The following is a 20,307-nucleotide window of genomic DNA, read 5'->3' as shown; positions in this document are numbered from 1 at the left end:
CATCAGGCCTCTGCGGACACTGCACCACATGACTTCTAAGCGCCCTGCTTCCAACAACACAACCCTAAGCCTGCATGAGAAACACAGAGCATGGGAGCGTGGTGCAGTGGGCTGGGGCTCAGACCTTGGCAGTTAGCTGGTTACAGCTGTAATGCAGTACAGTGAAGACAGCGCAGAGGTGCTGGGTCCTTCATTTGTGCCCACGCCGTACATAAGCTCCACACAGAATCAGAACCAACTGCCAAGGCAGAACTGCTGGTCCCCCCCCAGAATAGTGAAGACACTTCCCGGATGCACACATCTCCCTCTTGGCAGCCATAAGGCTCTGTCATCACAGTATTCACGAGATGCTCTGATACTAACAAATGGTCCTGGGTGAGGGCGTCCCTAGTGTAGGTGTCTAGAACTTTAGCCATGTGCTACATAAGCTGCCCCGCCCCCAGAGCGTATCACACGAAACCTGTGAACTCACAGCAGCTCAGTTCATCTGGACCAGTTAGTCCCCCGTCACCCATGCCCCGTCCTGGGCTGGCCAGAAAGACCGGCTCAGGAAGAGGGAAAGAGTGTCTCCAGGGGGCTGGAGAGATGGCTCAGAGGTTAAGAGTGCTGTCTGTTCTTCCAGAAGTCCTGAGTTCAATTCCCAGCAACCACATGGTGGCTCACAACCATCTATAATGAGATCTGGTGCCCTCTTCTGGCCTGCACATGTACACTGTATACATAATAAAGACATCTTTAAAAAAAAAAAAAAGAGTGTCTCCAGGCAGGTGGGGGTGGGCAGCTCGTCTTCAGAGAGAATGTCCACAGCCACAGTCCCTGAGCACTGTTGGCTCTCAAAGTCTAGGATCCTAACTTTTTTTTTTTTAATTCCAAGCCTCTCTTTCTGTAGCCCTGGCTGTCCTCAAACTTACAGATATCCACCTGCCTCTACCTCCCATAGAGTGCTGGGATTAAAGGCATGTGCCAACCATACTTGGTGTAATGTTAATATTTTAAAAAATCAATTCTTTTTCTTAATTTTTAAAATTTTGCTTTATATATATGGGTTTTTGCTGAAATGCAGTATCTGTAGCACTTGTGTGCCTTATGCCTGTGCGGGTCAGAACAGGGGGAGTCACAGACAGTTATGAACCACCATAGAAGTGCTGGGAGTTGAACCAGCCTTTGGAAGACCAGCCAGTGTTCAAAATGGCTGAGCCATCTCTCCAGTCCCAATGTCAGCATCTTCTATGGCCATGGACTGCCAGTCAAGTCTGCAACATCAGCACCGCACACTCCTACTGCCCTGATCCAGACTTTACAGGGTTTGTGGGTTTCCACTAACAAACAACACTGAGTTCATTCCTCACGCTGTCTTAGTTGCCTCTGCTGTGATGGTTCGAAAGCTCATGGTACATGGCTGTATTACAAGAGGACAGCTTCCTTAGACACTGTCACAGAGGAACATGGGTAATGTACAGGGCTGCAGGCTGGAGCTGGGCCTCTGAGAGCAGTTTACAGGCCATCTGAGTTACATGGTTTCTACTCCACTTGCCAGCCATCATGAGTGCCCAGGCTGTCCAAGTGTTCACAGTCCATAGTCTAACTTTCTCAATTCTAAGGAAAATACAAACTTCATTTTCAACGTGGGCACTGGCACTGCACTGGCAGCCAGCTCCAGCCCTCCCACAGCTGGAGCTAGTCTGCTGGTCTACAAAACAAGTTCCAGGCCCCCCAGAGCTTCAGGAGCCTGCAGGGTGAAGCACACCACCACAGCATGCTCTGGGCCTGGGATAAGCCTTCCAGCTGTAATGCACTGCGGCACCAGAACACTGCGCTCTGCCCCTTCCTGATGGCAGAAAGACCCCAAATTGCTATAAATATATAGGTGTTGTTTCTTAATTTCATTGAAGGCCTATGTGCTGGCGCGCGTGAGAGACAGTGAGAGCCGTGTGAGTGCCACTCACTTCCTGTCACCACAGACGCTAGACTGCGTCTCTTACCTCCCATCCTTCCATCTCCAGGCCTCTCTTCCCATATATGTCATAGATAGCCCGTGTTTGGGGGTCGCTAAGCACTGCAATGGGGAGAAAAAAAAAGATCAAACATGTTTACCCAGCACGAACTTCCCCTTTGGTCCCGAGAAGGCAGTGTACACGGTCAGGAGGACAGCCCTCCTCTCTCTCCCTATCACAAGCTCAGGCCCAGCAGGCTCCCAACGGCGGCCACAATGCATCCCAGGTGCACGGTGAGGAGCAGGGCCTGGCTCTGGCAGCTCTAAGGAGAGATGCTTTGGTCTTGGTTTCAGGCTTCTGCTTACTGAGTGCCGAGATGGCAGGAGAGCACCACCTGCCCCACAAGAGCCATTCTCTCGAAAGCTGCTTGGTGCCTCGCTGCACCAGCTGATTTACTTGAGAACACTACCAACCCAAGACTTCTGTTTTCGGTGTACTTGTCGTTATTTGTAATTAAAAACAAACAAACCAGGGTCTCATGTAGCCCCGACTCATTCAGTGCCCAGCAACATGCTAACTACCCCGCCCCCACCTGCCACGTGCGGGCATCCTGGTGCGCACCACCACACCCACCTGAAAATCATTTACAAATACACACACACCATTGGCCACAGCACCTAATGAGAACAGCTCCCTCAACCAAGGAAAGAAGTTCTCAGAGGCCAACTGCAGCCCAGCTCTACTCCGAGCTCTGCTGGGATTAGTGTCCTCCACTGAGGTTCCCATATATTTTTAGGCCTAATTAAAAAGCAATGTAAATGAGCCTATCCATATTCAAATCAAATGGAGAAGAAAGAAATGCTGACCACTGGAAATCACAGAGCCGAACTTGTTGAGCTGTACTGATTTAGTAAGAGAAGACCCTCTCAGGGCTTTGCTGGGCCTGCTGCTACAGCACTTCCTCAGGAGGCAGGCTTCTGTTTACCTGTCTTCAAATCTCTACACTACACAGGCAGGCTATGTGCACATGTGAGATCAGCAGAACCATGTGGCCTTTTACACATGAGAATCGCAGCCTGAGGAGAATTACCCTGTCTACAGGCATGGCATGGCATGATACGACACCGCCCAATTTTTACTGGTCACAAACTCCACCCGCCTCTGCCTCCCACTGGGATTAAAGGTGTGCCTTCCCCCAATCTGGGCAAAATTCAGCCTTTTGGTAAAATCTGTAAGGTAAAACATGCCACCTGCTATTCTACCTGTGGTGAGGAGTCTTGTTATTTTGTAGAGACACATAATTTGACTTTTGGCCGCCAACTAAGGAGCAGATCCCAGGGGTATGGAACCAGTAACTGATTCTTCTTAATCTTAAAGATTTATTTATTTATTATTTATACAGTATTCTGCCTGCACACCAGAAGAATGGACCAGATCTCATTATCGATGGTTGTGAGCCACCATGTGGTTGCTGGGAACTGAATTCAGGACCTCTAGAAGAACAGCCAGTGCTTTCTGAGCCATCTCTCTAGCCCGATTTTTCCTAATCTATAAATCTAAGAGTGACTTAATGTATTTTAGCTTTTATCTTTAAAATCATGGTAAAACATTTTACCATTCTAATCACTTTAAAACTGCTCATCTAGGGGGCTGGAGAGATGGCTCAGAGGTTAAGAGCACTGTCTGTTCTTCCAGAGGTCCTGGGTTCAATTCCCATCAACCACATGGTGGCTCACAACCATCTAGAATGTGATCTGACACCTTTTTCTAGCCTGCAGGTGTACATGCAAATAGAGTACTGTATACACAATAATAAATAAGTAAATCTTAAAAAAAAGAAAGAAAGAAAAGAAAAATTTGCCTGCCTAGATAGCATGAAGCTCACCTGGCATTAGGAAGCCATCTCTTCCGAGAGACAGACAGCCAAGTTTTCCTCGTTATGGATAAGCCTTAACCCCAGGCTGCCAAATGACCAGGCGCTACTTCCCACGAGCCTTCCCACACCAGCTTCCGTTACACCTCTCTTACACTGACTGATACACAACTAGCAAAACCACTCAGGATAGATAAAAAGTCCCGTGGCTTCTCAAAAAAAAAAAAAAAAAAAAAAAAAAAAAAAAAAAAAAAAAAAAAAGAAGAAGAAGAAGAAGAAGGGGGAGGGAAGGGGGACAAAGAAAGCTGCTTTGCAAGTACCTGCCCCCTCCCCCGCACCCCCACCATGCGGACTAGGAACCAGCTGGAGCTTGGGCACCTTCCTCCGTTCAGACCTGGACTCTCTTCATCTGGACTCTCATTTTCTTCTTACTGGACACATATTGATTTCTGAAGCAAACCCCCCGACTGTTTCAAAGGCCCTGTCAGCATATAGTACCAAACCAAGCACTTCTTTTATACACCTCTGAGGACTCCGTCTCTCTATCGTCTACAAATCAAGTCTCTTAAAAATCGAATGTCTGCGTGCGTGAAGCCACGTTCCCCACCGACCTTCATACGCCTGGTGGACAAGGTTAAACAGCCGCTCTGCCTGTGATTTGAGCTCCGGGTCCCTGTGCTTGTCCGGGTGGTAAAGCATACACAGCCGCCGGTAGGCAGCCTTCAGCTCTTCAGAAGAGGCCTGAAGAAAGAGAAATTCAATTAGAGGACAATCAATGGTACTTAAACACTATCATTATCGGAATCAGCCTTGAGACGGGGACTTGTCAGCCACATTCCACTGCGTCTGCCCTCTGCACAGGACATAATCAAGTTATGCTTTATTCCCCAATAAGGCTCCATTTCCACAGTTAATAAAGTGATAAATTATGCACATCGATAGCAAATGTGTTTGCTGGGGACACTGCCATCACAGGGAATATGAGTGGCTGTCTGCACCCTGGCTCACCATGCTTCTGAACTCAAGTCAGCTAGTTACACACAGCAGACAGTACGCAGGAAGAACCGCTAGGTGCCACAGGAACATGAGCCTGGTGACTTCATCCCTGACAGAGAGGACTTAATACGCACTAGCTCTAGCTCTTGAAAGCCAAAGTCCAGGGTGTAAAAGCAACACACTAAAATGTCAGTCGCCCGGAGCAAGTGGAAGCTATACAGGAAATGGGGTAAACAGAAGGTCCTTCCTGACAGACCTGTGGGGACACAGGCATGGAGTGCAGGAACAAGGCCGGCATAACCACCTTCTCCTTGGCTATGCAGCCACTGCGAGCCCCTGCAGAGTCATTCCACGGCCCTGGGAAGGCCTGGAACCAGCTTTTGAGACCACGGATCCCTCATCCCCATCTTGATAAGAGAAGTGCCCCGTGTGGTCACGACCGCATGTAAGAGCGAGCCAAGCCATGTAGGTGGGGATGGGCCACCAAGAACGACAGTGCCCTAGGTAAGGTATTGGAGTGGAGGTCTTCAAGAAGAGGGTCCAGTGACACAGTGAGCTGGGGTGAGAGTGATAAAGAACGGGACATGTGACACTTTTCTCTGAGTTCTCAAGGACCTTCCCATTCCAGGACTAAGGTTGTTTTTCCCCCTCTCTCTACCCACAAAAAAGCGAAACTGATCTGTGCTTTAGTAACGATCTCCGGTATGGCTCTTACACACATCCTACCAGGCCCTACTAGAGGTGCTGACGCCCATCTTGAGGCACTCCCAGGGGGAGAGGAGGGCTGCAAAGGCGTGCAGTAGGCACAGGCCTGCTGGCTGACCTCCCAACGGCCCAATGTGGCTGTTACTCAGAAGAGCACCGGCCGAGGCTGAAGCCTGCAGCTGTCCTTCAGGCCAGCCACAGGGCCCAGCTGTGCATCTCCACACGAGGGTCCAGCCATCTGTTCCATCAGAGACGGTCAACAGCCCCCTGCCTCTGAGAAGCAGGCAGACTCTGTCCTTCTGTCACTAATCTCCCTCCACCTTGTCTTTGGGGTAGCCCTGGGAACGTGCTGTGCAGCAGCTCTTGGCGGGCTGCCTCCCCTCTCCCCATCTGGTTACCCATGGTTCACTGGGTGGCTCTGTGCTGACCTTTATTCCAGGGCCTGAGGAGGCTGAGGAGTGCAATGGCCCGTGTCCTGACCCCGGCCAGGCCACTGCCAAGCCCATCAGCTTTTCCTTTCAAGGACAGCGTGACAATGTGGTGAAACAGCTCACCACACAGCAGAAGCATACAATGGGTGGCTCTTCAGAACCCTCTGTTTCCTCCCTTAGCTATGGTGAGGCAAGGCTGGCAGTGCACCCCAGAGGGCAACCACAGCTGTGGGCACTGGTGTGGTCAGAGGGGCACTATCCTGGCGTAAGTAACAGGCACTGGCAGGAGAGTGGACCGGCAGCACACCCACCGGCTGGCCAGGCCTCGTCAGTCACTGCTGATCTTTCTTCCTGTCCCAGAGGCTTTCCCAGCTCACACTAACCATGCAACACATTCCTTGTTGCCACCTGCACAAAGCCCTGACGTTTGAATCCCAGCAGGCGACAGCAGAAAACCAAACACACGTGAAGTCTGACAGCGCACTGCTGACTTCACAGGAGCTCTTCTTTACTGAGCAGCAGTTACACTCATCGCTGTACATTTTTGTTTCTTGAAGACTATGTGTTTGTGTACACACGTGTGCACGCACCCATGCATGCGAGGGTGTCCATGGAGGCCAGAAGAGAACATGGGATGCTCTGGAACTGGAGTTACTGATGGACAGGAGCCAGCTCACGTGGAGGATGCTGGGAACTGAACTCTGGTTCTCTGGGACAGAAGCAAGCACTCTCACCCTGAGCTATCACTTCAGGCCCTGTGTTTATTTAGGGGGAAAAAGCCCGTTGTGTACAGCATGTTTCTGTGTGTGTGAGCACGAGGGTGCCACAGTGCATACGTAGAGACCAGCGGGTACTTTTGTGGAACTGCTCTCTACTTCCACCTTAACATGGCCTCGATGTGACTGTCACATGCACCCTCTTACTTCAGCCGCTCGGTGCTGGGATTATAGGTGTGAGACACTGGGTCTGGCCTCCTTCCTGCAAACTTTGTTCTTTCTTGTGCCTTTCAAAAGTTACCAGGACTAAATGGATCTGACTGACTCTAGGTTAGAAAGGTACATTCTGGGTATAAAAATTAAGCCCAGGGTCTGGGGGGCAGAAATCTAGTCTGTAACGCCACCTTTAATCATATTAACAAATGGCTTACATTGCTATTGATTAAGTAATGGAAACAAGAAGTTTCATTTTTAATAAATATCACACTCAATAAAAGCTAGATTGGGCCTTTCATCATACCTGAATAGCTAAGGTCACCGGGTCGATATTTCATAAATGATAACCTTTTCCACTACCACTCACCTCCTGATACCATTTCAGAAGGTAATGAGATGTTATTAACAAGGACACCCAAACTACATTTATCTCTAAACTTCTATGGTGCGTGCGTGCGTGTTTATCTGTGTCTATGCCAACAGTAAGCAGTGCCCACAGAGGCCGGAAGAGGGAGATGTAGCTCGTTGAAGCCAGGGTTACAGGTGGCTCTGAGCTGCCAACAAGGATGCTAGGGTCCTCTGGAAGAGCAGCATGGACTCTTAGCTGCTGAGTCATCTGTCCAGCCCTGCAACAGAACTTAAAAGATGGACACTACACCAAGAATTATTCCTATCACCCTCCAGGGATCAAAGAAGGAATCATAGGGCAGGTTAAATACTTAAAGCACAGGAAAACAAAATACAACATGCCAAAAGCTACAGGATGAAAGGAAGGCAGTGCTAGGGGGGGAGTCTGTAACTACCACATGAAAGCCATGCAGCGGGGCTGAGAGTGGCTCAGCCATGAAGGCCAGGGCTCAGACGCCAGCGCTCATGTGACGAGCTGCTCATTCCTCCCACCCTCTTGTAGCCTCTGGGAGTACATAGGTACATTTACCCACACCCACAAATGTATGTACACATCCATCCACATAACTAACTAGCTAACAAACTAATAACCACCACCACTACCACCATCACCACCACCAAGAAGCCAGGCACGGCAGAATCCCAGCACTCAGGAGAACTGGTTACAAGTTTAAGGCGGTGTTTGGTTTTTAGCTTTTGACACGTAACAAATTCTACCCAGCTAAGGTAGACTAACCCTGTGTCAAAAAATAAAAACCAAACACTGCGTTGCCGCCCCCCCCCCATCTGGGCTGCAGCTCAGTGGTGCGCAGCATCTCCGCACACACAGGACTAGGTATGGGCTCCAGCACCCCAAGCTGCAGCACCAACAGCGAGAAGTGTCAGTCAGCCTCCAACCTTACCACCTGAGGAATGCCCTCCAAAGTCTTCAGAAGCTTGGTCCCCAGAGCTAATGCTAGGAGACTGGCTTGCTGAACGTCACACGGTCACAGTGGCATGCTCTTGGAAGAGATCAGGACCCTGCCTGCTCTAGCTCTCTGCCATCACCCCTCAGGTGCCACACACGTTTCATTAGCACACGCGGCAGCTGCTGCGTCCTCTTGTCCTGCAGATAAGCCATAGCAACCTTTTGTTCTTCATAGTCCCCAGCCTCAAGCATTTTACTATAGTAGCAGAAAATTGTCTAACAAACAAACAAACTAAATGAAGAAAACTTTAAAAGACGAAATGACAAAGGGAGGATAGGCTCACAACTAGTACAGATACGGAGTCAGAAACCAGGCAGGCATGGCAGGTCATGCTGGGAACCCTGCACTCAGGAGACAGAGGAGGAGGCCTGCATGAATTCTGGGCCAGCCTGGGCTATAGAGTAAGACCCTGTTTCAAAAGACCAAATTATTGAACAAAATCACCCAACAAAGAGCCCTAACATCACAGGTTAATTTTTCCAAACATTTTCTAGAAAGTGAAAAGAACATTTTCAAACATTCTGTAAGGCTGGTGTCCCCACGCCAAAGCCTTCTGCACAGACAGCCCGTGTCCTGGGTGGGCTGCGGCACACTCAACCTCAGGCACAGACAGCCCGTGTCCTGGGTGGGTTGTGGCACACTCAACCTCAGGCACAGACAGCCCGTGTCCTGGGTGGGTTGTGGCACACTCAACCTCAGGCACAGACAGCCCGTGTCCTGGGTGGGCTGCGGCACACTCAACCTCAGGCACAGACAGCCCGTGTCCTGGGTGGGTTGCGGCACACTCAACCTCAGGCACAGACAGCCCGTGTCCTGGGTGGGCTGCGGCACACTCAACCTCAGGCACAGACAGCCCGTGTCCTGGGTGGGCTGCGGCACACTCAACCTCAGGCACAGACAGCCCGTGTCCTGGGTGGGTTGTGGTACACTCAACCTCAGGCACAGACAGCCCGTGTCCTGGGTGGGCTGCGGCACACTCAACCTCAGGCACAGACAGCCCGTGTCCTGGGTGGGTTGTGGCACACTCAACCTCAGGCACAGACAGCCCGTGTCCTGGGTGGGCTGCGGCACACTCAACCTCAGGCACAGACAGCCCGTGTCCTGGGTGGGTTGTGGCACACTCAACCTCAGGCACAGACAGCCCGTGTCCTGGGTGGGCTGCGGCACACTCAACCTCAGGCACAGACAGCCCGTGTCCTGGGTGGGCTGCGGCACACTCAACCTCAGGCACAGACAGCCCGTGTCCTGGGTGGGCTGCGACACACTCAACCTCAGGCACACAGACACCAAGTAAGAGAGGTGGCTCTGTGGGTGAAGGCACTTGCTATACGAGCTGGGAGGTCTGCCATCTAGAGCCCACTGTGAAGAGAACCAGCTCTGAGGTGCTGGTGCAACAAACCCACTTGCACACCCCATCCCCTCCACACCCACACACCGCACCCCAAATGTACCTCATATACACACGCTACCCTCACGCCCCACATGTACCAGCCCCCCCCCACACATGAACCCTCTACCTCCACTGCCACCTCACACGGTAAGATCTGGAGCAAGGCACAGGTGTCTTTCTGATCAACACAGTGCTAGCCAGAACAATACGCAAGCTGAAGGAACACAGACACTTAATCCAGGACGACACACCCTGCTTACGGAACAGCCCCAAACTATACAGAGACACGCCCCTCATACAACTTCAACACAATTTTCATACAACAGAACACACAAAACAACTGGCATTTTCATAGACAGGGAAAAAGAATAACCTGAAAAGGAAATAAAAACACACACAGAAAGACACCTCATAGCAGGGGACAGAGAACACCGACTATTAGCACAAGCACCTCAGACGCAGCCACGCCCTCTCACCAACACAGTGAGACGCTCACCTTGACAGTCTAGGCTGGCCTCAAACCTCAAAGGTTCCTCCCCACCTTAAGATTTTTTACCACATTTTCTGTGTGTGTGCACACATGAACACATGACAGAGTACATCTATGGGTCAAAGGACAGTTTTCTGGAGTTTTCTCTCATTCCAGCATGTGGGTCCTATGGGAAAGGGAGAATCAAACTCAGGTACCAACAAGAGCCTTTTCACTGGGCCATACTGGCAGCCTAGGTTTTCCACCTTTATTGCTTGTTTGTTTTTTTTCCCTTTGAGACGGTTGAACACCTGAGGCTGGAAGTGACAAACGACTACCTAGAACTAGTGACATGTATACAGCAAACAGGCCCCAGGAGGTGCAGTCCCACCATATGACAGGTGCACAGGCAGTAACAGTTGGTGGCAGGTGCACAATGGCCACACTATGCTTGCTCTTTTATTCTCCTACTTCTTTTGAGACAGGGTCTCTGTGTAGCCAAGGCTGTCCTGGAACTCTCTGTATAGACCAGGCTGGCCTGAAGCCCACCGAGATCAGCCTGCCTGTCTCCCAAGTGCTTGAGGTTAAAGGGGCGAGCTCGCCACCATGCTGGGCCGTGCTTATGTTCTTGTTCAGCGCTGTGAAGACCGAACAGAGCTTGCTCAGCACAGTCAGTCAACTCAAGCACACATCACTTTAGGAAGAACAAAGCTGCGAGGCTTTCTCTCTCTGAAGCCTGTATCCCTACTGACTAGGCAGACCCACCACTGCCTCTGTGTTCCACGACACTCTGCTGGGCAACAACGCAAAACAGAACACCAAAAAGCACACACTGGCTAGTAAAGGCCTGAGAAGAAGCTGATTTGGAGCAGTGAACAGCACGTCTGTCTGGGCAGATAGGAGCGTTCTGTGGAGGAGCCACAGCTCACTGTCACCAGCAGATACTGACTGTAGAGACTAAACCGTGCACTCCTGGGGCTGGGAAGAAGCCTGCAGCTGAAGCCAGCTTGTTCGGCCCTCCCTTCCGTAGTGCGTCCTCCTCACACGTGGCCCCTGCACGCACTGAGAGCATCTGCCTGCTCAGCACAGCCTTCTCTTTTCCTTCCACGGCACATGCCCTGGGTGTCTGCCTCATTCAGCCTCTGTGAGATTCCACACCGTGGGCAGAGGGACTTACCCACAACCAGTAACACCCTAACCAGGGGGAAGAACCTGGCAAGGAGGAAGAGATGGACTAGCCTCTACGCCTGCAGAATGTAGCTGTGCGCGGCTGCCGAAGCGAGCAGTGTGCGAAGAGCCCCCACCCACGGGAAACTTGTCTTCTTTTACGGACGCCATCACTGTGCTGGCGCAAAAGATGACAAACAGGCAACCTTTCCCAGCACAGTAAAGAATCCGAGAGCAAGACAATCGATATCTGCCAGACAGAAAAGGCCAAACCCAGCAGGAAGAGCGATGCCCCCTCTCCCGGGTGCTCTCCACAGGCCTGCACAGATGCTCAAGCCTCACTGCTCTGCATCACTGTGTGTGAGCAGCCTTTTCCTCTTGTATCCAACTTTTTGCAAGTAAAAGCACAGACTTTCCAAAACAAAGATGAAGACATTCCTTCTGGTAGCCAGCTCCTCAAGCAATATGAAGGCTGAACCTCCAATTTGAGCCTCAACTCAAGGGCACTGGGACCTCGGAGATGGTGCAGTAGATGTGGCACTTGCTGCGCAAGGGTGAGGGCCAGAGCTCAGATCCTTGGTACCATATAAGCTGCAGGTGGGTGTGGCAGCCTGCTTGAAACTGGTACTCAGGAGACAGAACCCCCACAGCAAGATGGCTACCTAAACACCTGAATCAGCAAGCTCTGGGTTCAACAGCCACATCAACTCCTGGCAACAAGACACCCACAGGAACACACATACACACAACACAGAACAAAACAAGAACCCAGGGTGGGTGTTCCACAAAGTAAAATATAACAGGAGGCTACCTGATGCACACCGCTCCTGTTAGCAGGGTGAGTGAGTGATGTCAGCTAGGCTCTGGGTACCACCAAAGACACACAAAATGGTCGCTACCTTCAGGAGACAACAAACCAGATGTGGTTCCATTCGTAACACCCATGAACAAGGGCTGTAGAAACGGTTCAGCAGTTAAAAGCGCTTGCACTGCTCTGGCAGAGGACCCAGGGCAGGTCCCAGCACCCACACCTGGCAGTTCACAGCCACCGTGACTCTAGGTCTATGAGCACCCAACCCTATACATATAAAGCATGAAATTAAAAAAAAAAAAAGGGAGACCAACGTGCATAGGGACTTAACCTGGCAGTAGGAAGGAAATGCTACATTAGTGGCACGGAAGTTAAGGAAAAGAGATCTAAGTTGGACATGAGGTGACTTTAACTTGCATCAGGTCCTTAAGAGAGGCTGAGGCAGGCTGGAGAGATGGCTCAGCGGTTAAGAGCACTGACTGCTCTTCCAGAGGTCATGAGTTCAATTCCCAGCAACTACATGATGGCTCTCAACCATCTATAATGAGATCTGATACCGTACTCTGGCATGCAAGTGTACATTCAGGCAGAGCTCTGTATACATAATAATAAATAAATAAATCTTTAAAGAGAGAGAGAGAAAGAGAGAGAGAGAGAGAGAGAGAGAGGCTGAGGCGTACCACCAGAAAAAAGACCCAAGGAAGCAAGTTGCTAGAAAGTGCATCTGGGGACAGCAAGACTTGAACACACTGGTAAGAGGTAGGAAGGCATCAGGCAGCCAGTAACTTGGACATCTGTCAGTCTGCTCATTCCTTTAGTAAACATTTAAGATCGGTCCTGCGCTGTTCAACAACAGAGATGTATTGCAGAAATGCCCTGGCTGTCCTGGACTCGAATTGTAGACCAGGCTGGCCTCGGACTCACAGGGACCCACCTGCCTTTGCCTCCCGAGTGCTGGGATTAAAGGACAGTCAAGGCTACACAGAGAAACCCTGTCTCAAAAAACAAAACAAAACAAACAAAAAAGAAATGGAGGCAAGAGGATTTGGGAGTTCAAAGCCATCCTCCAGTACTTAGAGAGTTCATAACACAGCCTGGGATACATGAGATGAATTCTCAAAAGAATTCTGTGTTCAGGTGGGAGGGACGGCTCAACGGCAGAGCCTGTGCTTAGCCTGGGTTCTGCAATGAGCGCATACTGTCTGTCAATATTAACCTGACAGCTTGTGGAAACAGAAGCCAAAGTCAGAGAGACCCGAGGAAACAGCAAGAGGGGTTCAGAGTTGAGTTGAGGGGGGAGGGAGTGGACCTAGATGCTGGAGGAACTCTGTTCAGCTTACTTCCCCAAGACAGGCCCAGACTGAAGGTGTGCAACTACTCAAGGCTCACTGCTGACCCATCACAGCCGTCCTGGGGAAGGGCTGACGTGGGTAGGCCACGGAGTAACTGGAGGATTGTTCAGGCCTGGAGGAGGGCGCGGACCTAACTTTCTCCTAGGCACAATGTCCAGAAGGCAGAGGGTGAGACTCGGGGCCGATGGAGATGGAAACAGAGTCAGCTGGCGAGCACAGACAGGGGAAGAGAGCCTGAGGAGAGCAGAGTGGAAGCATGCGCAAAGCGCCACAGGCCCCACACAGACCTCCAGTCTCCACGGCTCTCACTGGCCACTGCAGTGTAATAGACAGCATGTGGGTTGGTTTCAGAAGCCTCAGTTTACAAATAAAATGACCAAGGATGATAAAAGATAAAATCTGCTTGGCCTGATGGTACAGCTCTGTAATATAATGAGAGACTCTGTCTTAAAAATAAACAAAAAGTTTAAAAAGAGGGCTAGATAGAGCTTGGTGGTGGGACAGGTGCCTGCCATACAAGGGCCTTAGGGGAAAGCCCTACTATCACAGAAATAAACAAACACATCATCAAATGACTTGTCTTAGTTGGTTCTGAACTCCCAAGCAGGAGCTAGCTAGAAGTTAATAATGTGTGTGTGCTTTGGCTCCAAGAAAATGCAAGGCAATATAGAGGGGCGTGCCAGGGACTCACCCAGATGTTTAAGTGGTTAATTACAGCACACACACACACCCTTGGAGACAATCTTTCTTTTTCTGTTTTTGTTGAAATCTTACGGTATAGACATGGCTGGCCTTATATTCACAGCAGTCCTTGCAATCTGGCTCAAGTGCTGGGATCACAGGTGCACATCTAGCCAGCTCTCCAAACATCCCCGGCTGAACCTGGCTCCCATTCCAGCCCCCACTTTCCCCTGTGCCACCACACTCAACTCTTTATTTTTATCCCCCGCCCCAGAGAAGGCCGGCAGACCGGCTTGTGCACCTGTACAGGAAGTATCAGACAGGCGCCACACTTCACAGCCTTGCGAGCAGTAAAAGTGCCTGACTCTAAGGATGAAAAAACAGGTTCAGACAGGGCAATGTCACCCCCATCACCCCCAGTTAAGGCTGCCTTGACCTCATGCCAGAGTCTGTCTTCATTAAAGCTGGATTTCACACACACCCTTTGAGACTCCATTACAATTTGTGTGCACTTTAAAGGCATCACCAACAAATGCTCCGAGGAGCTCGGTGTTCAAGGTGCTAGGCTGTGTCCAAGCTTCGTCACTAAGGTCAGGAGGGGTCATGTGGACATACCATATCTCACATGACTCTGCCTCCTCTAGCCATTTCTATACTTTTGGATCAAGAAACAGGCAACCTATGAAGGAGAAAGGAGCAAGGGGCTAAAGAGGACTCTGGGTCCTGCTTAGCAGCGTTAGAGAAAACCAGCAAGACACCCAAGGTACAACACCCTGAAGACAGCAACACAAACCTGACCAGTAGTCAGCAATGACAAGATTCTAAATAAAAAAGTGCCATTTTCTGTGCCCAGTGGTACAAGCCTGACGTCTCAGCTACTCTGGAAGCCAAGCAAAAGGATCAAGAGCTCAAGGGCCGGCAACGTGCTGAGACCAAAGACGGAAAAGGGGACAGGGTAGGGTAGTTCAGTGGGAGGGACCTGCCCAGAATTGGAAAGCGTTGTTATTGGTTTAAAGGCAGGGCACACATGACCCTTAAAGTTCACGGGGACAGTCTGCCCTCCAGCACCGACTTCCGATGTCATTTCAAGGACAGAAACCTCTCTGTCGAGACACCTGGGTTTTGTTACTGTTCCTGGTCATGTTTGCATATTTTTCTAGCGCCCTTGAGACACCACAGCAAACGAACAGGTTTTTGAAACATGCTCCAGATGTCCAGTGGAAGGGACTTGTGGGGTCCGCCTTCCCCTTAGGAGCTTCATTTGCTCCAGGCAGCTCAGGCACACTCCTGGGGCTCTCTCTCTTAGCTTGGCATTTTCCTTCGGGAGAGTTCTCTGGCTTCTACACAGCAGGAGGGCACACTGTGCTCCCGACCCAACAGTTCAGGAGGCTCAAGGCAGCTGCTCCTCTCAGAGTGGAATCGAGGTGTGTCCTTACAGCAGCAATGAAGCAACAATATTCCCAGCGGCCACCTCTCCTTTTTAGACCTGTGCCTGCACTTCTTTAAAACGTGTGTTCAACTCGTCAATCTGTTTAGTTGTTTTAAACCCTTATTTGAACAAGAAAGGTAGAAATGAAATAAGCAGAATTAAAACAGATGCTTAGTAAAAGTAAACGCCCAGCTCCATAGCTAAGCAAAGTGGGCTGCTAAAGGCCCCATATTTTCTTCTCTATTGTTTTATTACAAATTTACAATAAACACAAAAGCTTTCAATTAAAATCTAAGAGAAAAGGAAAGTGTTTGGCTGGGTAATGCAAAACCAAAGCATAAAAATTTCAAGAAGCCATTACTGAAATGTCCACAGCAGGAAGGTATTAACTGGCTTATGGTTCATTAACGAAGTAAATTTAACTCTGCATTGTTGGCTAACTACATTGAGATGTCATTGAACCCAGCCTAGCATCCTCCATGGCACTCTACTCCACAGGCAGCCTCTGTCAGATCCACCTCCTAGTCCTCCTAGCCACCCCATGCTCCTCACCTCCTCTCAGCCTGCCTGTCTCTCTGGAGCATCTCTTCATCCCCTCCGCTGTGTCTGCTCTCCCCTCTGAGGTACAGTCTGGCTCAGGCTTACCTCCAGCAGAGCCCTCACCCCAAGTCAGCTCTGCAGGAAGTGAAGCCCTGAAGACAGCAAGCCTTTAAGGAGGAAGAAACTCAGCACTTTGGACAGAAAGGAGCACAGAGAAGCTGTGGTACACAGAACCTCACCTTAGTGTACGCTGTGGCATAACCTCTCTCTTCTGGTGGACTGGAGATGGAACTCGCCACACCCACTCTGCCCTGAGTTCTGTTCCCAGCACTGATTTCCAGCAGTACAACAGATGAGCAACTTAGTCAGCGCAAGGCACACTCAGGCTGTCCACACACACGCTTTTTTTTTTTTTTGGTCTTCTGACCCAGGGTCTCAGGTGGCACAGGGTATCTCAAACTCAACACAGAACAGATATGGACCTTGAACTCCTGACCTTCTTGTCTTTACCCTCCAAATCCTGGAACGACAGGCATGCCTCAGTCTTCATGATTAACTGAACCTACAACAAATAGCAACTGGCTGTCTACTTATGCCAAGCACTTCACACCATGCGTGCCCAAACGGCGATGTGCATGGCGTTACCCTAGCTGACAGGAAGTCTTAACGCGTGGTCACTCATTATGTGTTAGCCTCTGTGCTATTTACTTGAGACAGGTCTCACTCTGTAGCCTTGGCCACACATGGAGGGCAGGCTGGCCTGCCTCTGCCTCTGGGGTGCTGAAGTTAAAGGCATGCGCCACCATGCCCGCCTGTTAGCCACATTTCTGTGTCAAAGAAAACAAGAACGGCATGTAAAGCAGCTTGGTGGGGAGTGGAGCTTGCTGCCTAACCTGATGACCTGAGCTGCCACACGATCAAAGGAGTGCCCCATGATGCACACGCACACACAATAACCAACACACGTACTTAAAAACAAACGGAGCCAGGCGTGCTAAAGCACGCCTGTAATCCTAGCACTGGGGAGGCAGAGGCAGGACGATTGCTGTAAGTTCAAGACCAGCCTGGTCTACAAAATGAGTTCAGGACAGCCAAGACTACACAGAGAAACTGTGTCTCGAAAAAACAAAAAACAAAAGCAAACTGGCAGAAAGGTTATGCAAAGCAGCAGAACTCCCACCAGGAACAGAAGGAACACAGGGCAGCACTCTGAAAGCCACAGCTCTGGGTCCCTCAGACCCAAAGCTCCCTAGCACAGCACTGCTCCACAGCCGAGCACCTGGCTGACAGAAAGAATGTAGCTGTCTGGATAACTCTGGCTGTGAGCAGCCAGGCCTGAACCTACATGCCCAGTGCAAGCATTTTCTCACAGTCACTACTATGAATGCCACACTGTGAACATTATCTACGTGGGAAACGCATGGGCATCAACCCTAGACTTACCTCATGTGAGAACCAACTCCCGCAAGCTGTCCTAACCTTCACACAAGCAGCAAAACACCACACAGACACAACTAAGAAACGTTATGAAAACAAACCACAACAAAAGCAAAACCCTCCCAACAGCTCTGAAAAGGAGGCTGGCTGATCAAAACTACATTGATTAAAACCAGGGAGTTTTTTTGTTTTGTTTTGTTTTTTTTTAATTTTTAAAAAAGACGCATGTACACCAGAAGAGGGCACCAGATTTCAGTATAGATGGCTGTGAGCCACCATGTGGTTACTGGGAATTGAACTTAGGACCTCTGGAAGAGCAGTCAGCCCCACTGAGCCATCTCTCCAGCCCAAATCCAGTGAGTTTTTGATAAAGGGTTTTGCTATGTAGAGCTGGCTGGTCTTGAACTCATGATAATCTTATTGCTTCCGAATGCATGGCTAAACTGAAATTCTTTAAGGTGTAACGTGACAGTGACAAAAAAGGAACCAGACTGTATTATTTAGGAACAAACTAGTTTTAAATTACTTTGGCTAAGAATTCTATACAGGCCGGGTGTAGTGGCGCATGCCTTTAATCCCAGCACTCGGGAGGTAGAGGCAGGTGGATATCTGTGAGTTTGAGGCCAGCCTGGTCTACGGAGTGAGTCCAGGACAGCTAAGGTTACATAGAGAAACCCTGTCTCAAAACAAACAAACAAACAAACAAACAATTCTATACAGGTGGCTAGGTGTGGTGGAGCACACTTTTACTCCCTGCACTCAGGGGGCAGAGGCAGGCGGACTGCTGTGAGTTTGAGGCAAGCCTGGTCTACAAAGAGAGTCCAGGACAGCCAGGGCTACACAGAGAAACCCTGTCTCAAATAAGAAAGAAAGAAAGAAAGAAAGAAAGAAAGAAAGAAAGAAAGAAAGAAAGAAGGAAGAAAAAAAGCTGGAGAGTGGCTCAGTGGTTAAGAGCACTGACTGCTCTTTCAGGGGTCCTGAGTTCAATTCCCAGCAAGCACATGGTAGCTCACAACCACCTACGCCCTCTAAAGCCTCTTCTGGCACACAGGTGTACATGTAGATAGAACACTAATATATATATAAAAAAAAAAAATTCTATAGAAAGGGACCACAGAACTAGCTCAGCAGTTAACTACACTTGCTGCTCTTGCAGAGAACAAAGGCTCAGTTCCCAACCCCTCATGGCGGCTCCCAGCTCTTCCAAGGAATGCGTGTGGTGCACACATACACACTAATGTGCAACACTTAAACCTGAAAAAGTCTACAAAGAGGTTAACAAGCAATACATTTAATGCTAATTTGCTGTTAAAGAATTCTTTCTCCAAGTAGTTTGGAAAAAATTACCCCAGAAATCAGATGAGTTTGATTTTGGCCATGACCTTGCATCTTAACAGCACAAATCCACAAAGCCAGCCTGGTTTGGGTGAGCTGGGCTAACAGTGAACCCACAATGCCAGCCTGGTTTGGGTGAGTTGGCCTAACGGTGAAGCCACAAAGCCAGGCTTGTTTGGGAGAGCTGGGCTATTGGTGAACCCACAAAGCCAGGATGGCTGGTGAGCTGGGCTAACGGTGAACCCACAAAGCCAGGCTGGTTTGGGAGAGCTGGGCTAATGGTGACTCCTCAGGAGAGGACAGCAGAGACAGGGCCTCCCTCGGGATCACAGGTTTGTTTACAGCAGATCTGGTGGTCCCGCTAGCCAGCGACCTCCTGGGACAGCAACGCAGACACACACGGGGCAGCTTAGAACCTGAGAAGGAGATTCCCAATGACTTTCCTTGTCTAATTTTCTTGTGCATCGAATTTTTCTTCACTTTTTGAGGCATGGCCTCATGGAGCCCAGACTGGCCTAAGGATGAGCTCGGATGCCTAAGCCTCCTGCTCTACTTCCCAAGCGCCACCATGCCGGTCACGCAGGACGTACAGGACCCGGGACAGATCATGGCTTTGTGCTCATAACCTGTAACTCAGTGTCCTGGTGCTACAGAGCCACTTCCGCTTGTGATTTCTAGGGAAGACAGAACTTGGTGGAACCCTGAACATTCTGAAGACCCCTGTGAAGGTGCTTCCGGGTGCTGGGGTCAGACCTGGAAGCAAATACAGCACCTACTCAGAACTCTTCTAACACAGACACACACACACACACACACACACACACACACACACACACACACAGGAGTACAAGAATTAAAATTCCAGTTGGGTGTGGTGGTGCATGTCTTTAATCCTAGCACTCAGGAGGCAGAGGCAGGCAGATCTTGTAAGTTTGAGGACAGCCCAGGACAGCCAAGGCTACACAGAGAAACTCTGTCTTAAAAAAAAAAAAAAAAAAAAAAAAAAAAAAAAGCCTTTTGTTTTGTTCTCCAGCTAAAGCATGTTATTTTAACTTCAGGTTTGAAAAAACAAAGTAAACAAAAAACCTCTAGTCAACAAAACGTCATCACCCTCAGAGAGATGCGGGAGCCCCAGAGTCAGCATGCAGACATGGTGGCACTCAACACTAAATGTTGACAAAAACAGCACTAGACAGGTAAGGGAGTGCCTGCTCTCACTGGCAAAGTAAAGCATTCCTTTAGAAGAAGTATTTCTTTGGCTCCTATCCCAGTGCAATAGCAATAAAAGGCCCTAAACTCCCAGGGGGTTCAAATGTCCTCCTGAACACCTAAGCTCTGGCAAACAGATCAATGTCTGCTCAACTGCTAACAACCCAGACTAGCTGGCAGTGTGAGGGATATAAAACCAAACAAGCCGATTCCAGACAGGGTGGCTCCTTTAACCCCGTT

General features: G+C 49.8%; 1 protein-coding gene and 1 long non-coding RNA gene across 4 annotated transcripts in view; both read right to left on the bottom strand.

Annotated features, from left to right (window-relative positions):
- Positions 1-20,307, bottom strand: part of Dnajc11 (DnaJ heat shock protein family (Hsp40) member C11) — a 45,924-nt gene that overhangs the window by 24,043 nt on the left and 1,574 nt on the right. The window contains exons 2-3 of the mRNA XM_051171031.1: positions 4,419-4,548; positions 1,983-2,056 (exon numbers count right to left, since the gene is read on the bottom strand). Of these exons, the coding sequence (XP_051026988.1) occupies positions 1,983-2,056; positions 4,419-4,548 (204 nt within the window). The remainder of the gene's footprint in view (positions 1-1,982; positions 2,057-4,418; positions 4,549-20,307) is intronic.
- LOC127211210 (uncharacterized) lies at positions 8,819-9,517 on the bottom strand. 3 transcript variants are annotated; one of them, XR_007833415.1, is made up of 4 exons: positions 9,374-9,511; positions 9,182-9,325; positions 9,038-9,133; positions 8,819-8,845 (listed from the first exon to the last, which is right to left on the bottom strand). It is a non-coding gene; the product is annotated as an uncharacterized LOC127211210 (long non-coding RNA). The 3 variants fall into 3 exon arrangements; XR_007833414.1 differs by lacking the exon at positions 8,819-8,845 and adding an exon at positions 8,929-8,989; XR_007833416.1 differs by lacking the exons at positions 8,819-8,845; positions 9,182-9,325 and adding an exon at positions 8,929-8,989 and having other exon boundaries at positions 9,374-9,517.

This window comes from Acomys russatus, chromosome 29 (genome assembly GCF_903995435.1).
Source record: "Acomys russatus chromosome 29, mAcoRus1.1, whole genome shotgun sequence".
Lineage (NCBI taxonomy): Eukaryota > Metazoa > Chordata > Mammalia > Rodentia > Muridae > Acomys > Acomys russatus.
This window is presented reverse-complemented; position numbering and strand designations above follow the sequence as displayed.